The sequence below is a fragment of the Trachurus trachurus genome (genome assembly GCF_905171665.1).
Source record: "Trachurus trachurus genome assembly, chromosome: 1".
NCBI classification, from domain to species: domain Eukaryota; kingdom Metazoa; phylum Chordata; class Actinopteri; order Carangiformes; family Carangidae; genus Trachurus; species Trachurus trachurus.
This window is the reverse complement of record NC_139891.1, coordinates 38957358-38976923: the sequence shown is the minus strand read 5'-3', so window position 1 is coordinate 38976923 and position 19566 is coordinate 38957358. Positions and strand designations below refer to the sequence as shown.

Sequence of the window (19566 nt, the reverse complement as noted above, 5' to 3'; positions counted from 1 at the left end):
TAGTATTCATTATTAGAAATCTCTGAAGACTCTCATCATAATGTACACACTCCGGCAGTAGCCCCCCGTGGCCCTTTGAAGTTATATTTTATAGTTATATTTCAAATTGCCACCAGATTTTATATACAGAACACATATAGCTATATTTCTTCACATGAATGTGGAAGAACTAATACAAAACAATTTTGACCATTCTTTTCTTAATTACCATTTGAACACAAAAAAGACTGCAAAAACATTTATTTTAATTATTTAAATACTGTTTCTTAAATAATTATCCACAATGTTCATAAACTATAGGGTGAAATTACCATTATGATTATTGTTTTAGCTGTTGTCGTTTTTATAATTGTTAACAGTTAAAGTTCTATTCAGGCTATGGTGTCAATATTCCCAGAAGCCATTTAAACAGTTGTCAGCTAATTTTTTTTTAGAGCCAGTGTCAGCAATGTCAAAACCATAGTCGCATAGTTTTTCAAGGGCACTGAGCTTCCATAACAGTGGCATGAAATGTGGCATGAGGATAAAGGGCTTTGATATCCAAGAAGGACTTAATATAGGCCTTATCTCAGCCTGGTTGGAAAACATTCTTGTCCTTTTAAGGCAAGGTGTGATGCCACATGAACTTTATTGAAAGGGCCTTACATTCAGTTTTATTAGAGGAATATGATGTGGGCCAATGGTCTGCAACTGTATACCAGCAGCACTTGGAGGCTTCTCCAAAATTAAGTTCCAGCCATGGCTATGAGTATGTTTGATTGCAAGAGTAAGGAGAGACAGCATTGCACTATGAAATATTGAAATAAATCCCAAATTAGCCAGAATCTAAATTTACATTATTAAATTATTTATTGACAGAAAAGTGTTGGCCATATATTGCATGGAGATTATTTTGGGACATACTTCACTTTCCCTCTTTAATTTTGTGAGCAAAAAGAAAGTTGAATGCAATGCTTCTTTATAAAACTGACTTATGATAATAATAAATAGTATTCACTCTGGAATGTATCACATGTAAGGGTTTTATAAAACAATGCTAAGTGTTATCTTACTGAAAATGATCCAAAAAATATATCCATGATACTTAATTTAACCATAGTTAAAACTTCTGTGATGTGGATAAGCTGACACTCTGAAATTCAATAGCAGTGACATTCAAATGTATCTTACTAGAGCAAGTGCCTCGTGCACAATTAATTTGAAGCTGTTTCCATACATTAATTTTTAGTCTTATAAAAATTGCACTAAAATTTTTGACCCAGCCTGCTGAATTGAGTAAACATTTTTTATTTTTCTTGTTTTAATGCTACTTTAAAAGTTAAGCAATCTTATATCTTAAACACAGAAAAAGACTGCAATGTCAAAGGATGTGTCTTGAGATGACAGAGAATGCTTGACCAAATGAGGCAGGCTGCTGCTGACCAGGCAGTTCCAGCTTCTATATATAAGAAGGAGCCTCAGACTCATCTGATAACTGAAAGGCATCCCACACAGGTTAGTGCTTTGTGTATGTTTACTCTTACATAGTATATATTTTGTTTTACTTATTATTACATTAATGTCACATGACTCAAAATTACAAGATAAGTTTGTAATGCCAAGTAATAAAAAAAAAATCAAATTTGTTATTCACAAAGATGAAAAGTAAATATACTGTATGTTGCAATTACTCTTAACTCATTCACTGCCAGAGTTTTTTTCCCTCCGTGTACTGTCAGTGCTAGCACTCCTCTACTACTTTTCAAACAGCCACAGAATATGTTGTGCTATGACTAAAATGACACAAGATATCTCAAATGAAAGGAGAGCCTCTCTACTTTCACGAGGAAAAGACGTGAGTTCGTAGCCTGTTCCACTTTTTAGTTATCCTCATTTGAATACAGCATGTTTTCTCCAAATTTAGCACAGACATTTTCAAGCAGAACTCTCTTTTGAACTTTTTATTTATTTATTTATTTATTTATTTCCGATGGCATGACCAATGATTCTGTCTGTCTCTCTCTCAAATGACCTAAATAGGCTAATCTTTTTTTTTTTATTGGTGGGATGGTGGATCAAAGAAAAAATGCGGTTTCACCTTTGATAAGGGTGAATTTGATATCATGAATACCTAAGACTTTGATTACATGAAAACGAAGGGTTCAACCAGGGTTTGCAGGTTTGATGCGACACTTGTTTGCTATGGTTACGTGATGGCGTGATCAGGGGGCTTCTCGCCGTCTGTTCACGGCCGGTTTGGTCCATTCATGGCCGGTGTACGGAGAGTAAGCCACGGTTGGCTGCTGCAGTATCCATGCACGTGATGCGTGATCACATGGCTTACTTTCATCATAGGAACACCAAAATTGTCACAGGGTGGGGAAGGGCGCCCTCTAGCGTAAACAGTGAAAAAAAAAAACTTGTCGAAACTCATTATTGGCACTGAATGAATTAATAGTTACTGTAAGCTTTATTCTCAATGTGTAGTATTATATTCTATGAATGATTATAAAAAAGGGTTAACACCATGAAAACAAACTTTTTGTCTTATCTATTCTTAAAGCAGAAGTAAGTGATATATTTGTGTTAATATAAGTCTTAAATAGTTATATCTTCCGACAGCAATCACTTACATAGAGTGTTTGGTCTGAAACACGGGTCTGTCAGTCACTCTGCTCTGCTCTGAGCTGAGGAGAAAACATTTATCGTATCCTACAGTTTTTATCCAATGAGGAGAGAGAACGGCATGCAGGGCTGTGTGTGCAGCCAAGGAACGCCATGAATGTGGCGATGTAGGGACGAGGACTGTTATGGTGCGTTCAAGGAAACTCGTATTTTTCCGACCGTGAAGTCGTACCAGTTCGATCTGGTACGAGTTCACCGGTCGGAAGTTACGAGTGGCCGTTATAGTGACTTTCACAGGTAAAACAGGTCGGAAAAACACGAGTGGGTTGCCTGGAACGCTACAAAGTCGTAAGTTGTGACTTGAAGCTGTAATTTACGATTTCAAAAGCCTGCCTGGAACGCAGCATTAGCGAAAACGACCGGACCACTTACTTCTGCTTTAACTTATCTTGTATAAGTGTGACTGTACAATCTTCCATAACTGTATTGATATTTAAAGGGGACATATTATGGAAACATCACTTTTTGAAGGATCTTGAACATATATTTGGATGTTTGTCTTACCTTCTGGCCCCCAAAATGCGAGAATTGACAAAAAAAATCTGTATTTTGGAGGCTCCCTAGATTTAAATCCACGTGGTTTAATGAGCTGTTCCCTTGGATGTCTTCCAGTGATGTAACTAGTTTTTTTCGAATTTGCATAACCCCACCCCTACCTGGTACCATAAGAAGGGGAGGGGCGGGGGAACAGTGGCTGATTTGCATTTAAAGGGACAGGCTCTGAAACCAGCCGTTCTGAACAGGGCTGTTTTGAGCAGATGAAAAGAGACCCGTGATGTTTGATCCTTGGGGGGATTTGGACCACAGCATGTCACAGACATGTCTTTAAAACACCTGGGAACTATGTTAATTTGTGGAAAAAGGACATAATATGTCTCCTTTAAGTAGTGACTTAAGTTTGTGTACTGTTCAATGACCATCTCAATCTATCTTTAAAAGCATTCTTGTGCAACAACATCTGTGCCACTGGAAGAGCGAGGTAAGTCATGTGTGCAGAACAACCTCCATAATGGACAAATGCTACCAAAATCAATCATAAATATTGTGGTCTCTTGTGCTTTCACCCTTCCAGGCTCACCTAAAACGCAACCATGAGTACAGACGCGGAGATGGAGCAGTATGGCCCGGCGGCCATCTACCTCCGGAAGCCAGAGAGGGAGAGGATTGAGGCACAAAACACTCCTTTTGATGCCAAAACATCTTTCTTTGTGACTGATGCTGATGAGATGTATGTCAAGGGGAAACTAGTCAAAAAGGAGGGTGGCAAAGCCACAGTTGACACAGCTGGGGGAAAGGTGAGTGACTTTATTATCTGAAGCTTACCTACCTACTTCCATCCGAGTCCTTGTTCTCATTAATTTGAAACAGTAGCTTAGTAAAGCTGTAGGATCTTTTTCACCTCTGTGTATTTTAAATTCCCTCTGACAGTCAATAACAATTGCATCCATATCATGAACATTTAAAATATTATTCTGTATTCCAATTTCAGACTGTCACTGTAAAAGAGGATGACATCCATCCCATGAATCCTCCAAAATTTGACAAGATTGAGGACATGGCCATGATGACCCACCTCAATGAGCCCTGTGTTTTGTATAACCTCAAAGACCGTTATGCATCATGGATGCTCTATGTAAGTGTGCATGATACTATACTTTTTTAGATATTTCAACCAAATTTCAATGCTGTCTCCTTTTTGCTGTGATCCCTAATCTCATGGGACATTTTCACTGACAGGGTTTTCATTAGCTTGTCTTAATATCTGCTACATTTCATTCTATTGCTTGTTATTGTCCTCTTTCCCTGGTGGAAGTTTTGTACTTTTTAAAATTCACATCAAGCACTATGTGACTTTATGAAAGTTGCAAGCCAAAATAAGTAAACTTACTTATATACCTACTTACTTATTACTTACATCTGTGTGTGTGTGTGTGTGTGTGTGTGCGTGTGTACCTAATACAGTTTCTATGCTCTATTTGGATTCATTTTTACAGACCTACTCTGGGTTGTTCTGCGTTGTCGTGAATCCATACAAATGGCTTCCTGTGTATGACACTATCGTTGTGAATGCATACAGAGGCAAGAAGAGGATTGAGGCACCACCCCACATCTTCTCTATCTCTGATAATGCCTATCAGTCCATGCTCACTGGTAAGGCCAAAGTTTAGAGTGTTTAAATGTGTATGGATAGAATATCAAATTTAACTTAAGAGGAACTCATGGGGTTTGTTTTAATTTCAGATCATGAGAACCAGTCTCATGTTTTATTGATGTTTTATTTTTAAACTATGGAATGACGCTAACCTGGATTTACGAATGTGCAGTTCATTTTCGGTTTACAACAAAAGGGTACGCAGGGCAATTTTTGAAGGCTACAAATGTTAATGTTTATTTGTTTTTGTTGTTTTGTTTTTGTTTACTCTGATATTTAAAAATGTATTTACCACTATATATTTAAATACTGTTAATCTTATTGGTTCTGGTCTTTTTCTGGTTTAGTTTTGCTTTTATGTTTGTTTGTTTTCTTGCTTGTTTGTTTTGTTTGTTTGTTTGTTTTTCATATTTTAACAATGTTGGGTAGCTTTATTTATTTATTTATTTATTTATTTATTTATTTATTGTTTGTTTGTTTGTTTTTCTCTGCTATTTAAAAATGTATTTACTACAATATATTTAGATACTGGTAACCTTATTGGTTCCGTTTTTTTGTTGTTTGTTTGTTTGTTTTTTCCTCTGGTTTAGTTTAGTTTGTTCATTAGCTTGTTTGTTTGTAAGTTGTTGTTTTATGTTTGTGTTTTATGTTTTATATGGTAAAAATGCTGGGTAGCTTAATTTGGTATGTAGGACAGGCATTAATATAAGCATTATGCTTCTGCCTGTGCCTTTTCAGTCACTATTTTGTCGATAATGTTTTGTGTCGATAATGTTATTGTGTGATGCGACTGAATAAAGAATTTCAATCAATCAATCAAATTTAAGGAGGACACAAGACACACTCAGAGAGATGATGCAGATATGACATGTCTACATTACAACATGGTATATGATACAGTAGTATAAATGTATAAATATTATCCAATACATTTTCTTCATTTCAGATCGTGAGAACCAGTCTATCCTTATCACGTGAGTAAAAAGACAAATCACACAATGACATTATGTTCGAGACAAAAAAAAAGGAGGGAAAAAAGTCATAAGAAATTAAGATATCACTCCCCACTTCCCCAGTGGAGAATCCGGTGCAGGAAAGACTGTCAACACCAAGCGTGTCATCCAGTACTTTGCAACAATTGCAGTGGTTGGAGGCAAGAAGGACCCAGTACCTGGCAAGATTCAGGTAAAATTGTTTGCTGAAGAAATGGTCAGAAATTTGTCTGTTAATATCCAATAAACAATATGCAAGCTTTGTTCTATTATCTTATAGGGCTCTCTGGAAGATCAAATCATTGCAGCTAACCCTCTGCTGGAGGCTTATGGTAATGCCAAGACCATTAGGAATGACAACTCCTCTCGTTTTGTGAGTCAAGATACAATAAATTAATAAACAACATTACTTTTTAGTTGCATATAGAGAATGATGCTAATCAAAATCTAATATATTTAGGGTAAATTCATCAGAATTCACTTCGGAAACAGCGGCAAACTGGCCTCAGCTGATATTGAAACATGTAAGTCATTTTTTTCCACATTTTGCATTAATATAACTGGATAATAATTTGGAAGATTCTAAGGATATTTGTTGAATGATGTAATTCATCAAACAATGTGTTGTCTACTATTAATTTATTGAACATAGATTTGTTGGAGAAGTCTCGTGTCACCTTCCAGTTGTCTGCTGAGAGGAGCTACCATATCTTCTATCAGCTGATGACTGGCCACAAGCCCGAGCTCCTGGGTAACTGGGACATCTTGAGCCCAAAATTTTAAAAACACTGCAGACTGTGTCAAAAGATAACTTCATGAATTCATGTTCACTCTTCCAGAGGCTCTCCTGATCACCACCAATCCCTATGACTACCACATGGTCAGTCAGGGTGAAATCACTGTGAAAAGCATTGATGATGTGGAGGAATTCATTGCAACAGATGTAAGACATCAGATTTGTTAAAAGTCAATGGGCTGAGGGAATATTGCAAATACTGACAACTTTCCTTTATTTTCCACTGCAGACTGCCATTGACATCTTGGGCTTCAATGCTGAGGAGAAACTGGGCATCTACAAGCTCACCGGTGCTGTGATGCATCATGGAAACATGAAATTCAAGCAGAAACAGCGCGAGGAGCAGGCAGAACCTGATGGCACTGAGGGTAATTATCAAAATGATGTCAGTCTCATGTACGTTTTCTAATGTGGAATTCCTGTGTACTTAACACTCTTTGTCTTTCTTTCCATCAGTTGCTGATAAAATCGCCTACCTCCTGAGCCTGAACTCAGCTGATATGCTGAAAGCTCTGTGCTACCCAAGAGTCAAGGTTGGAAATGAGATGGTGACCAAAGGTCAGACTGTTCCACAGGTAATGAAATAAGAAATTGTTTTATTAATTAATTAATTAATTATTATTAAAATTGTGTATGTTGCAGCATGGTTCAAGTAGAATTTTAATGCTAGATTCTCTACTTCTAGGTCAACAATTCCGTTATGGCTCTGTGCAAGTCTGTCTATGAGAAAATGTTCTTGTGGATGGTTGTCCGTATCAATGAGATGCTGGACACAAAGCAGGCCAGAACATACTTCATTGGAGTGTTGGATATCGCCGGATTTGAGATCTTTGATGTAAGTTTGAAAGGAAGTGAGCAATCTGAAAGTCTTACACAATTTCACAGTGGAATTAAGTACCTTGCTGTAATTACAGTACAACAGCTTGGAACAGCTCTGCATCAACTTCACCAATGAGAAACTGCAACAGTTTTTCAACCACCATATGTTTGTCCTGGAGCAAGAGGAGTACAAGAAGGAGGGCATTGATTGGGAGTTCATTGACTTTGGTATGGACTTGGCTGCCTGCATTGAGCTGATTGAGAAGGTAAGTGGCCACCTATACTGCTTTTTTCATGAGCTAATGGTTGCTACCACAGATTAATTTCAACAAGAAATGTCAATTCTTCTCAGCCAATGGGCATCTTCTCCATCCTTGAAGAGGAGTGCATGTTCCCCAAGGCCTCTGATACAACTTTCAAGAACAAGCTGCATGATCAGCATCTTGGCAAGACCAAAGCCTTTGAGAAGCCAAAGCCTGCAAAGGGCAAGGCTGAGGCTCACTTCTCCCTGGTGCACTATGCTGGCACAGTGGACTACAATATCACTGGCTGGCTGGACAAGAACAAGGACCCCCTGAACGACTCAGTTGTCCAGCTCTACCAGAAGTCTTCCAATAAACTGCTGGCCTTGCTGTATGCAGCTCATGCAGGAGCTGACGGTAAGAAATGAGTCCGAAATTTCACTATTCTGTATAGACGTGTGCATCATTCATTCAAACTACTGCATGGTTAGAACAATTAATTTTAGAATGAGAATCGCCCTGTTTACTTAAAATTTCAACATAATGTTGTACTCTTAACAGCATTAATTTGTAAAGGACATACTTCCCTGCAGAGGTGGGAATTGTGGCTTCAGCAAGTCATCTCCATGCCATGTATTTGTTTTGCTCAGTCACTGAACCAGGTGCATTCACTAATGGCCCTTTTCCACTACACTTTCACAGCACGGCACGGCACGGCTCGGCTCGGCTCGGTGAAGTTGCTTTTCCACTACAGCTGATTCTCAGCGGGGGCAGGGTCGGCACGGGGGTGATCGCGGAGGCGATCACGGAGCCGCATTGTCCCTCTCTCTTTTTTCGATTCGCTCGTCAGCTCCAAACTCACTCGTCTGCACCTCGATTACTGACCACAGTGTGGTTTTACACACAGCAACATTTAACTCAGGTGAAGGAATAACAATAGTCTCGGTGCAGATCAGCGGCCGCTGTTGCCGCTGTGTTTTTGAAATTTCTGGGTTTGATTCTCATGTCGGACGTAGCGCTCGCGACTCTTCCAGTGACAACGCTCTGTCCAATCAGTGGAAGGCAGTCGTCTGACGTAGTATCGCTTCGGCTCGCTTGGAACCAGGGCCGAGGAGGTACTAAAAATAGTACCTGGTACCAGGTACTAGGGGTAGTGGAAAAGCAAAAAAAGCGGGCCGTGCCGCGCCGTGCCAGTGGAAAAGCGCCATAATAGCTCATCTTCTTGGCTGAAGAGCTGTGCTGGAATCAGCTGGTTTAGTGCATGAGCAGAACAAATACATGGCTTGACGAAGATAACTTGTTGAAGCCACAATTCCCACATGCTTCCTTGAGAGTGTTTTTATTTATTTATTTATCAAAGATAAGAACACAACTTAAGATATACATAACATTTGTTCAATGTCTATATTAAAATGCAATGTTTTGAAACACAGAGGCGGCTGGTGGCAAGAAGGCTGGTAAGAAGAAGGGTGGTTCCTTCCAGACTGTGTCTGCTCTTTTCAGAGTATGTACTCTTTCTTGTTTTTGGATCTCAATCCAAAACCTCATATTGATATCATATTTGATATACTTTCTCAAAATGGTCATCCACAGGAGAACTTGGGCAAGCTGATGACCAACTTGAGGAGCACTCACCCTCACTTTGTGCGTTGCCTGATTCCCAATGAAACAAAGACCCCAGGTAAAAAAGACCTGGCCAAAGGCCTGCTTTGTGAATTTTATGTGACAAAGTGTCACAAAGGGATTTAAAATACTATGAATTTGAAACTTCCAGGTCTTATGGAGAACCACTTGGTCATCCACCAGCTGAGGTGTAATGGTGTGCTGGAAGGCATCAGAATCTGCAGAAAAGGCTTCCCCAGCAGAATCCTCTACGGTGACTTTAAGCAGAGGTGACTTTTTGGTATAAGTAATTTGAAAAAGTCAAGTATAATTTAGAAAAACCAAGCCAAAATGCATGGTAAATATGAATAACAACACAATTTTGCATTGTAGATACAAAGTATTGAATGCCAGCGTCATCCCTGAGGGACAGTTCATTGATAACAAGAAAGCTTCAGAGAAGCTGCTTGGCTCAATTGATGTGGACCACACACAGTACAAGTTTGGACACACAAAGGTACATTCAGAAAATATCCACAGTTATGCTTACGGAGCTATTCTCTTGTATCCATGTATGTTTATCATGGATTTCCTTTATTTGGCATGATAGGTGTTCTTCAAAGCTGGTCTGCTGGGTACCCTGGAGGAGATGAGAGATGAAAAACTGGCTGAGCTGGTGACCATGACCCAGGGTCTTGCCAGAGGGTACCTCATGAGGAAGGAGTTTGTTAAAATGATGGAGAGGAGGTAGGCAACTGTTCAGTTATGTGGCTTGTTTCTTAAAGGTGTCATCCTCAGCAATTCCTTGAGATCCCACTGCAGCCACAATCACGCATTATCTGTAAATATTTTTTTCCAGGGAATCCATCTTCACAGTCCAGTACAATATTCGTTCATTCATGAATGTGAAAAATTGGCCATGGATGAACCTGTACTTCAAGATCAAGCCTCTTTTGAAGAGTGCTGAGACTGAGAAGGAGTTGATGAATATGAAGGACAACTATGAAAAGATGAAGGTAGACCTGGCTACTGCCCTGGCCAAAAAGAAGGAACTGGAGGAGAAGATGGTTTCCCTGCTGCAGGAGAAGAATGATCTGCAATTGCAAGTGGCTTCTGTAAGTGAAATGCCACAAATATACATAGATATAGATCTATGGAGATACGGACAGTAGATAAAATAGTCCTTACATTCTGGAGATATACATTGAACAAGTAAATTATCCTATTTTATGTCCAAAATATATCATAGGAAAGTGAGAACTTGGGGGATGCTGAAGAAAGGTGTGAAGGCCTCATTAAGAGCAAAATCCAGCTTGAGGCTAAACTCAAAGAGACCACTGAGAGACTGGAGGATGAAGAGGAAATCAATGCTGAGCTGACTGCCAAGAAGAGGAAGCTGGAGGATGAATGCTCTGAGCTAAAGAAGGACATTGATGACTTGGAGCTCACCTTGGCTAAAGTGGAGAAGGAGAAACATGCCACAGAGAACAAGGTTCACTTTGTTTTGAGTATCCCTTACATACCTAAAATGGATTTGATGACAATACCCTAGGCCTTTTAATTTATTACATGTTTAATCGTTCACACTATTTTCAGGTAAAAAACCTCACGGAGGAGATGGCATCTCAAGATGAGGCTGTTGCCAAGTTGACCAAGGAGAAGAAAGCACTCCAAGAGGCTCACCAGCAAACACTGGATGATCTCCAGGCAGAGGAAGACAAAGTCAACACTCTGACCAAGGCCAAAACAAAGCTGGAACAGCAAGTGGATGATGTAAGAAAACAATGGCTTTAACTTTGTGGTTCTGCCTTCTAACGACATGAAGGATTATTAGGGCCACGGGCAATCGCACCGGGCACTACTGTTATTGTGTGGATTTTTTCTTCCATAATTAGTGTGACTGCTGAAAGCAGTCACACTATTGTTCTTCTGTTCGGCCATTTTCTTCCGCCTTTTTACGGTCTTCTTCTAGTCCTTCATACTTTGTGCTATTTCAACAATTCATATATCAAAACGTGCAGCTTTTTTTGAACTTTATCGGCATTACTTTTCTCTTTTTAACTATTTATACTTTTTAAAATATTTAACTTTTTCTGCAAATTAAACTCTAGACAAATAATTTTCTCCAGTTTTGTAGCCACACTTGTCTTCTGGCTAAAATTCTGGTCAAAAATGCAAAGAGACTTAGATAATAATTTAAAATATTTTTTAAATGCAGCCAGGGAGCTCTCTGCTCTCATTCAGCCCAATGCATTTTTTTCACAGCAGCAGGAGAAGGAGCTCAACTTTGTAACTTCTCCCCAACTCTGTCTGTTGTCCAGTTGGTAAGGTGGCCGCTTGCCAACCCCAAGGTCACTAGTTCGAATCCAGGCTGAGCAATCTTGTTATGTGATGTTGAATTCTGCTCCCCTCCCCCACCCTCAATTGGTTACAGGTGTTCGTTAAGAGACGCATTAATTGCTTCTGCCACCGTTTGCAGCACATCATCAGATTACAATGGCAACACACTCATGTCTGTGCTCTGTGGCGATGTGGCAGAGTTAAGGTTTACTGATCATGAGGTCATGGGTTCGATTCCTGCCTCATTCATGTCGTACTTTCTGCTAGAGACTTCATTCAAATTCTGATTTGTAGACAAACTTCTAATGGCTCATTTATGATGCTTTTTTAAGCATCATTGAAAAATCTCACAATCACCTAATTCTCAACCTCTACTTCATCAGAAGTGTTGGAATGGCCTAGTGGATAAGGTTCCTGCCGTCCAACCATAAGGTCACAGGTTCAAATCCCACCTGAGCAGTCTCGTTAGTGTGTCAGCCACTTTGAACTTTAACCAATACCACTTGGTCTGGTCACATGATCAAACTTGATAATGCATATGCGCCCCCACCTATTCTCTTTACCTCTTTCAATCTTGGTTTGTGTTAACATGTTTCTTGTTTATACCACTGCACTAAGATTGATTGCACTGGAACTACGGCTTTGGGCTCGTTAACTTCAGAGTGAGACAGAGTGCAGTTCATCAACAGACAACAGTCTCTGCAACTGTGTGTACACTGTGGCCTAGAGGCAGAGTGAAAGACTGCTGACCATGAGGTTGTGGGTTCGATACCTACCTTGGTCAACCATTTGAATGGTGATCACTGCTTGCACTATTTGCTAATTATGCAACAGCGTTCAGCTGCTTTCAGCAGTCACACGCATGTTCCATCAGGAAATGCTACTTTATCTAGTATTATTTTTCATCTTCCGGACGCTTTTTCGGTTCGCTACTAGTCTACCAAATTATATATCAAAACGTGCGTCTTGATCGGGATCGGTGTGCTATTACTTTTCTCAACAGTGCAAAATTTTGCATTGAAGTCAATGGGACGGGCGAGAAAAAAAAGAGCGAAAAAGACCAATCATTGGAGTTTAAGAAACGTCTACTGCTCAGGCATACTTTCACCTAGAGACTCCATTTAAACTTTAAACAGTAGACACAAGTCTTGTGTATTGGTGTATAACTCCACGTTTTGATAGGTCATATAGTTTTTGATCAATCCCTGATCAATGACCATGATCATTTTTGGAGAAATTATGAGATTATAAAGGGTGTGTATTGCACGGAATGTTCGTGTCAGAGTGCGTGACATCATCGGTTAGAGTGGGAGAGATGCCAGAAAAACTCCAGATTTTTTCTCTTTCCAAACTCCAAACGGCCACAATTTACACTCCACACACATAATTTTTTCAGAATTTGTAGACAAACTTGTTCTGTCACTCATCATCTGCTCAAAATATCAGAGAGACTTACAGAATTTAAACTCGGAGCCTCTTAGTGCGGCCACGTCTGTCTCTGCTCCTCATTGACTCCAATACAAATATTTTCTGAGAGAAGCAGAACGGCCTGATGTTTTAAAACTGCCATCCTCTCCAAAATATTTACTGTAGAAACATCAAATCGTACCAAAATTTTCAGTAAGTCCTTATAGAGCAATGTGATCTGTGTTTTGTTCTGATAGGAGTTACCGTTTTGTCACAGTAAGCCTAAATGTGAGACCGGTGCAGAGGCAGAAAATCGCTCTTTTTCTCCACGTTTCTGTCTGCCTCAGCCTGCAGGGGCCCCTATCGCCGTGGTAACCTCTGATTCTCAGGCCAGAGCTCGTTAACTTCATAAACAATCCACCTGGCGCTCGTTTAAATGTTTATAAACACAGACACAGCTAAATCAGACTGACACAGGATGCAGCTCATAGTCACACACACACACAGAGACTCTAGAACCAGCTTCATGTGATTACAGTTACAGACACACACACACACACACACACACACACACACACACACACACACACACACACACACACACACACACACACACACACACACACACACACAGGTAACCTAATGTGGTTACAGCTCCTCCATATCAGTGCTTATAGAAAGATGATCATGTGTCTGTCTGATCAGCTCTGTCTTGACCTTAAGATCGTGGGATTGATTCCCATGTTGACAGAGATGGCAAAACCTCCAGTAGCCCCGTGGCCCATTCAAAATTTCCCGAGAGGAAATTTTCTAGTTCATTTTGATATTCTAAACCTAAAAGATCTTAAATCAACAATTGATTAAAAACCATTATTTCACAGCTTGAGGGATCACTGGAGCAAGAGAAGAAGCTCCGCATGGACCTTGAGAGAGCCAAGAGGAAGCTTGAGGGAGATCTGAAACTGGCTCAGGAATCCATCATGGATCTGGAGAATGACAAGCAGCAGTCTGATGAGAAAATCAAGAAGTAGGCTTTTCTCTGTATTAGCATTCATTGCATAAATTACACAAATTGCAACAGTAAAAACTATGATAGTGACAACTTTCTTGGTCTCCCCATCAAGGAAAGACTTTGAGATAAGTCAGCTACTCAGCAAGATTGAAGATGAGCAGTCCCTGGGTGCTCAGCTTCAGAAGAAGATCAAGGAACTCCAGGTAACATTAACATTACACAAATTGTTAACCAAGTGGAACGAAAAAGACAAATTCAAAAGTCAATCATGAATGAGCCTTCTCGATGTTACTACCATCCAAATCTAGGCTCGCATTGAAGAGCTGGAGGAGGAGATTGAGGCTGAGAGGTCTGCTCGGGCTAAGGTTGAGAAGCAGAGGGCTGACCTCTCCAGGGAGCTGGAGGAGATCAGTGAGAGGCTTGAGGAAGCTGGTGGAGCAACAGCTGCTCAGATTGAGATGAACAAGAAGCGCGAGGCTGAGTTCCAGAAGCTGCGTCGTGACCTTGAAGAGTCAACCCTGCAGCATGAGGCTACTGCAGCAGCTCTTCGCAAAAAGCAGGCTGACAGTGTTGCTGAGCTGGGAGAGCAGATTGACAACCTGCAGCGTGTCAAGCAGAAGCTGGAGAAGGAGAAGAGCGAGTACAAGATGGAGATTGATGACCTCTCCAGCAACATGGAAGCTGTTGCCAAATCAAAGGTGAGTGGTTTGTTTACAGGTGCGAGATTTGCTTTATAGTATGTTCTATATTTGTGGGAGAAGTAGACAACATCAGTGTTCTGTTGCTGTAGGGCAACTTGGAGAAAATGTGCAGAACTCTTGAGGACCAACTGAGTGAACTCAAATCCAAAAATGATGAGAATGTTCGCCAGCTGAATGACATGAATGCACAGAGGGCAAGACTGCAGACAGAGAATGGTGAGTCACCTTCATTTGAAACTGGTCTGTTTTATTTATCAGATTATATACAGTAATTCATATGCTTTTCTTCAGGTGAGTATTCTCGCCAGCTTGAGGAGAAAGAAGCTCTCGTTTCCCAGCTGACAAGGGGCAAGCAGGCTTTCACTCAGCAGATTGAGGAGCTCAAGAGACACGTTGAGGAGGAAGTGAAGGTACAACAATATCTAGTCACTGCATTAAATGCTTAACATTAATAATTTAACAAGTGCCTTTTGGAATATACTAGGAAATTAAATTATTCTAAATAATTTAACTGACATATTTTGAATTGGTGAAGTACTTATTGACACAATATTTTTCTGCCTCATTATTAAATTCAAGTATTTTGTCACGTTAACAGGCAAAGAACGCCCTGGCTCACGGTGTTCAATCAGCTCGCCATGATTGTGATCTGCTCAGAGAGCAGTTTGAGGAGGAGCAGGAGGCCAAGGCTGAGCTGCAGCGAGGAATGTCCAAGGCCAACAGTGAGGTGGCCCAATGGAGGACCAAATACGAGACTGATGCTATCCAGCGCACTGAGGAGCTGGAGGAGGCCAAGTATGTAATTACCCATTCAGTATTTAATTTATGTTCCTTCAATTGTATGTTCATATCAATAGTTCAAATTAACAAATTCTTCACTTCAGGAAAAAGCTTGCCCAGCGTCTGCAGGATGCTGAGGAATCCATTGAGGCTGTGAACTCAAAGTGTGCCTCCTTGGAGAAGACCAAGCAGAGGCTGCAGGGTGAGGTGGAGGACCTCATGATTGATGTGGAGAGAGCCAACTCTCTGGCAGCAAACCTTGACAAGAAGCAGAGGAACTTTGACAAGGTTGATAATTTAGTAAATAATAAAAAATGGAAATCAAAACAATTTTTATCAGATGAATACATACATGAGAATGTAACCAACCAATTATATAACTATAGGTCCTGGCAGAATGGAAGCAGAAGTATGAGGAGGGCCAGGCAGAGCTGGAAGGAGCCCAGAAGGAGGCTCGCTCTCTCAGCACTGAGCTGTTCAAGATGAAGAACTCTTATGAGGAGGCTTTGGATCACCTGGAGACCATGAAGAGGGAGAACAAGAACCTGCAGCGTATGTTAATTTAATTAGATTTAAGAATTGAACTGTCATAATAATTATTTCACTTTGTGTGGTGTTTTCTTTTACTTGTGGGGTAAAAACCTTCACGAACATGCACACACATTTCTTTGATACAGTGTATTCTGCATACAGGGAGTTTGAGTGATGCTAACTGTGTCTTTGTTTTGGTTGCTCATTAGAGGAGATCTCAGACTTGACTGAACAGATTGGTGAGACTGGAAAGAGCATCCATGAGCTGGAGAAATCTAAGAAGACTTTGGAGACTGAGAAGTCTGAAATCCAAACAGCATTGGAGGAAGCTGAGGTAATTTGATTGGTTTCTGTGTTTTGGACACTGTTGTATATCATCCTTCGTTGATTTTGATTATATCTCTATAAAAGGTAACTTCTGGTATGTCTGTGAATTTTAAAGGGCACTCTGGAGCATGAGGAGTCCAAGATTCTCCGTGTTCAGCTTGAGCTCAACCAGATCAAGGGTGAGGTTGACAGGAAGCTGGCAGAGAAGGATGAGGAGATGGAGCAGATCAAGAGGAACAGCCAGAGGGTGATGGACTCCATGCAGAGCACTCTTGATGCTGAGGTCAGGAGCAGAAATGATGCCCTGAGAATCAAAAAGAAGATGGAGGGAGACCTGAATGAGATGGAGATTCAGCTGAGCCACGCCAATCGCCAGGCTGCTGAGTCCCAGAAACAACTGAGGAATGTCCAGGGACAGCTCAAGGTAAGGGTGTTTTCATCATTCAATTAAAATAAACATACAAAAATCCCAGATTCCTCATTGTTCTTTGTAATTGTCAGGATGCCCAACTGCACCTTGATGAAGCTATCAGAGGACAGGAAGACATGAAGGAGCAGGTTGTCATGGTTGAGCGCAGAAATGGCCTGATGGTGGCGGAGATTGAGGAGCTGAGAGCTGCTCTGGACCAGACAGAGAGAGGCCGCAAAGTGGCTGAGCAGGAGCTGGTTGATGCTAGTGAGCGTGTTACACTGCTCCACTCTCAGGTTTGATTCCATTCATTCAACAGAAACTAGTGTTATTGAAAACACGTTATGCATATATTATCTTAAACATGACTTGTCTTTACCATTCAGAACACCAGTCTTCTGAACACCAAGAAGAAACTGGAGGCTGACCTTGTGCAAGTCCAGGGTGAGGTGGATGATGCGGTTCAGGAAGCAAGAAATGCTGAGGACAAGGCCAAGAAGGCCATCACTGATGTGAGTTTAGGTTCACAAGTCTTCTGTTTTCCTTAAAAGGCAACTTGACCATAGAAATGTTCTCGCCTCACCATTTATGTCCAGATCAAAAACGATATTTCTACACCAATCATGATTTCAGGCTGCCATGATGGCTGAGGAGCTGAAGAAGGAGCAGGACACCAGTGCTCATCTGGAGAGGATGAAGAAGAACCTGGAGGTCACCGTCAAGGACCTCCAGCATCGTCTGGATGAGGCCGAGAACCTCGCCATGAAGGGTGGCAAGAAGCAGCTCCAGAAACTGGAGTCCAGGGTATGGACTATATACAGTAGTATAAATGATAATTGCATATGAATTTGAGGATTCAGCTCTTTGACCAATAATTTACCATCATGTTACAGGTCCGTGAACTGGAAACTGAGGTAGATGCTGAACAGAGACGTGGAGCTGATGCTGTGAAAGGAGTCCGCAAGTATGAGAGGAGAGTCAAGGAGCTGACCTACCAGGTAATGTCTGAAACCTACAGATTATTGTAAATTCATAATTTATTTCCTCTGTATCTATACTTCCTTGGTGACCATTCTTAATTTGTACAGACTGAGGAGGACAAGAAGAATGTTCACAGACTTCAGGATCTGGTGGACAAGCTGCAGCTTAAAGTCAAGGCTTACAAGAGACAGGCTGAAGAGGCCGTGAGTCAAATATTTTGTGCTATTAGATATGGGAAAGTTGCATGAATGAATAATATACAAGACGTATATCGTCATCGTTTATTGAATTGCAATGCAACATACTGTGACTCTAAACCTTTCACAGGAGGAGCAAGCAAACACCCACCTGTCCAGACTGAGAAAGGTTCAGCATGAGATGGAAGAGGCTCAGGAGCGCGCTGACATTGCTGAGTCCCAGGTTAACAAGCTGAGAGCCAAGAGCCGTGATCATGGAAAGGTAAGTCATGTGATCATATGTTCAAGAAATTCTTGACTGGCACCTTTAAGTACATTTGTGGAATTAATGAAATAATATCAACAGTGATGCCAATGTTCTTGATGGCATTCCAACCTATGAGTAGTCAGTACTACTAGTATCGGTACTAGTAGTCAGTACTACTAGTATCGGTACCAATGTACTGTACTGTAGTTAATATTTATACATTATTATGCCAGAACATACATTAGTACTCACTGGTGAACCATGTTGAAACACAGCCATACAAGAAAGCAATATAAAAAAATATTTGCTAATTGATTTTTCTCTTTCTTTTTTAGGCTGAGAAAGCTGAGTAAGAGTCATCATGCAGATTCCGATTTCAAGAGAGTTCATAAAATATGAACCACTGGCTGGGGTCTCTATAACTTTTCAATTAAAATTATGATTGTCATCACTATCCTGAATTCTGTCATCTGTTTTCATATGATAAATTAATTTGGTTTCTCAGGAAAAACAAGTTAGTCCAAAACAAAGTGGCTGCATTAGCCACCCGATTACTGTATATCTCTACAGTACACTTCAGGAGCCATTGTCTGCCTTGGGTACAACAAAGAAGTATTTAGCTGCACATTGGGATGAGAAAGCAAGTAGATTTGCAACATGCAACATTGTGTAACAATAGTTATAAATGGTAATAAATATATATTTTTTATTTCATTTAGCTAATGCTAATGTGGCAATGCGAGGAGGTGATTTTTGGTTAATGTAATGTTTTAGAAAGGTATTAAATGTTGCCAGACAACGCCACCCTGGGAGTTTCACCCAGGGAAATTTAAGTGAACCAACTCGGAAGGAGAAGGCACTCAGGTTCGCCACAAAATGAGGCAGAGACAGCAGTTCAAAGGTACAAAAATATTGTTGTTTTTATTAACAATAATTTCTTTAAAAATCTACATTAAAAGAAATCATTCACTGGGGGAAATTAAAGGGGGACCAATCAGGGCTGAGGCCTAGTGGTGTGGATGGGTCAACGAAAAGGGGATACCGGGAACACCACACGTGCAGCAAAATAAGAATAAAGTGAAAACTCAAACCAGTGTAGACACAACACAAAAAGGGAAGGGCACCACCATCGGACACCAATCCACCACCGTAGGCTCAGCACCTGAAAGGGGGGAGATCAGAGAAACAGGTTAGGGAAAACAAAATAACTAATAACAAAAAGGAAAGAAAAATAATAATAAACATACAACAACCATAACACACACAAAATAACAAAGAAACAACAATAAGCAAATTCCCACACTGTTCTCTCATATACACACACACACACACACACACATGCACACTTTTAAGACGTGGCTGAATAA

General features: G+C 40.5%; 1 protein-coding gene across 1 annotated transcript; it reads left to right on the top strand.

Annotated features, from left to right (window-relative positions):
* Positions 1-1482: 1482 nt before the first annotated feature.
* On the top strand, positions 1483-18649 carry LOC310987260 (myosin heavy chain, fast skeletal muscle). The gene is made up of 41 exons (XM_083973449.1): positions 1483-1494; positions 3604-3643; positions 3737-3959; positions 4154-4297; positions 4659-4815; positions 5763-5790; positions 5893-6001; positions 6089-6181; positions 6269-6332; positions 6461-6559; positions 6648-6751; positions 6834-6972; positions 7061-7179; positions 7290-7439; positions 7519-7689; positions 7776-8082; positions 9099-9169; positions 9259-9346; positions 9440-9557; positions 9661-9784; positions 9878-10014; positions 10127-10382; positions 10517-10759; positions 10864-11040; positions 13896-14041; positions 14139-14229; positions 14335-14724; positions 14817-14943; positions 15019-15137; positions 15326-15522; positions 15612-15795; positions 15894-16059; positions 16248-16372; positions 16481-16789; positions 16867-17070; positions 17161-17286; positions 17408-17578; positions 17668-17772; positions 17863-17958; positions 18083-18214; positions 18535-18649. Exons 3-41 carry the CDS (start codon positions 3756-3758, stop codon positions 18550-18552), a joined length of 5808 nt encoding a protein of 1935 aa, XP_083829575.1. The 5' UTR covers positions 1483-1494; positions 3604-3643; positions 3737-3755; the 3' UTR covers positions 18553-18649.
* The last annotated feature ends 917 nt before the right edge of the window (positions 18650-19566 follow it).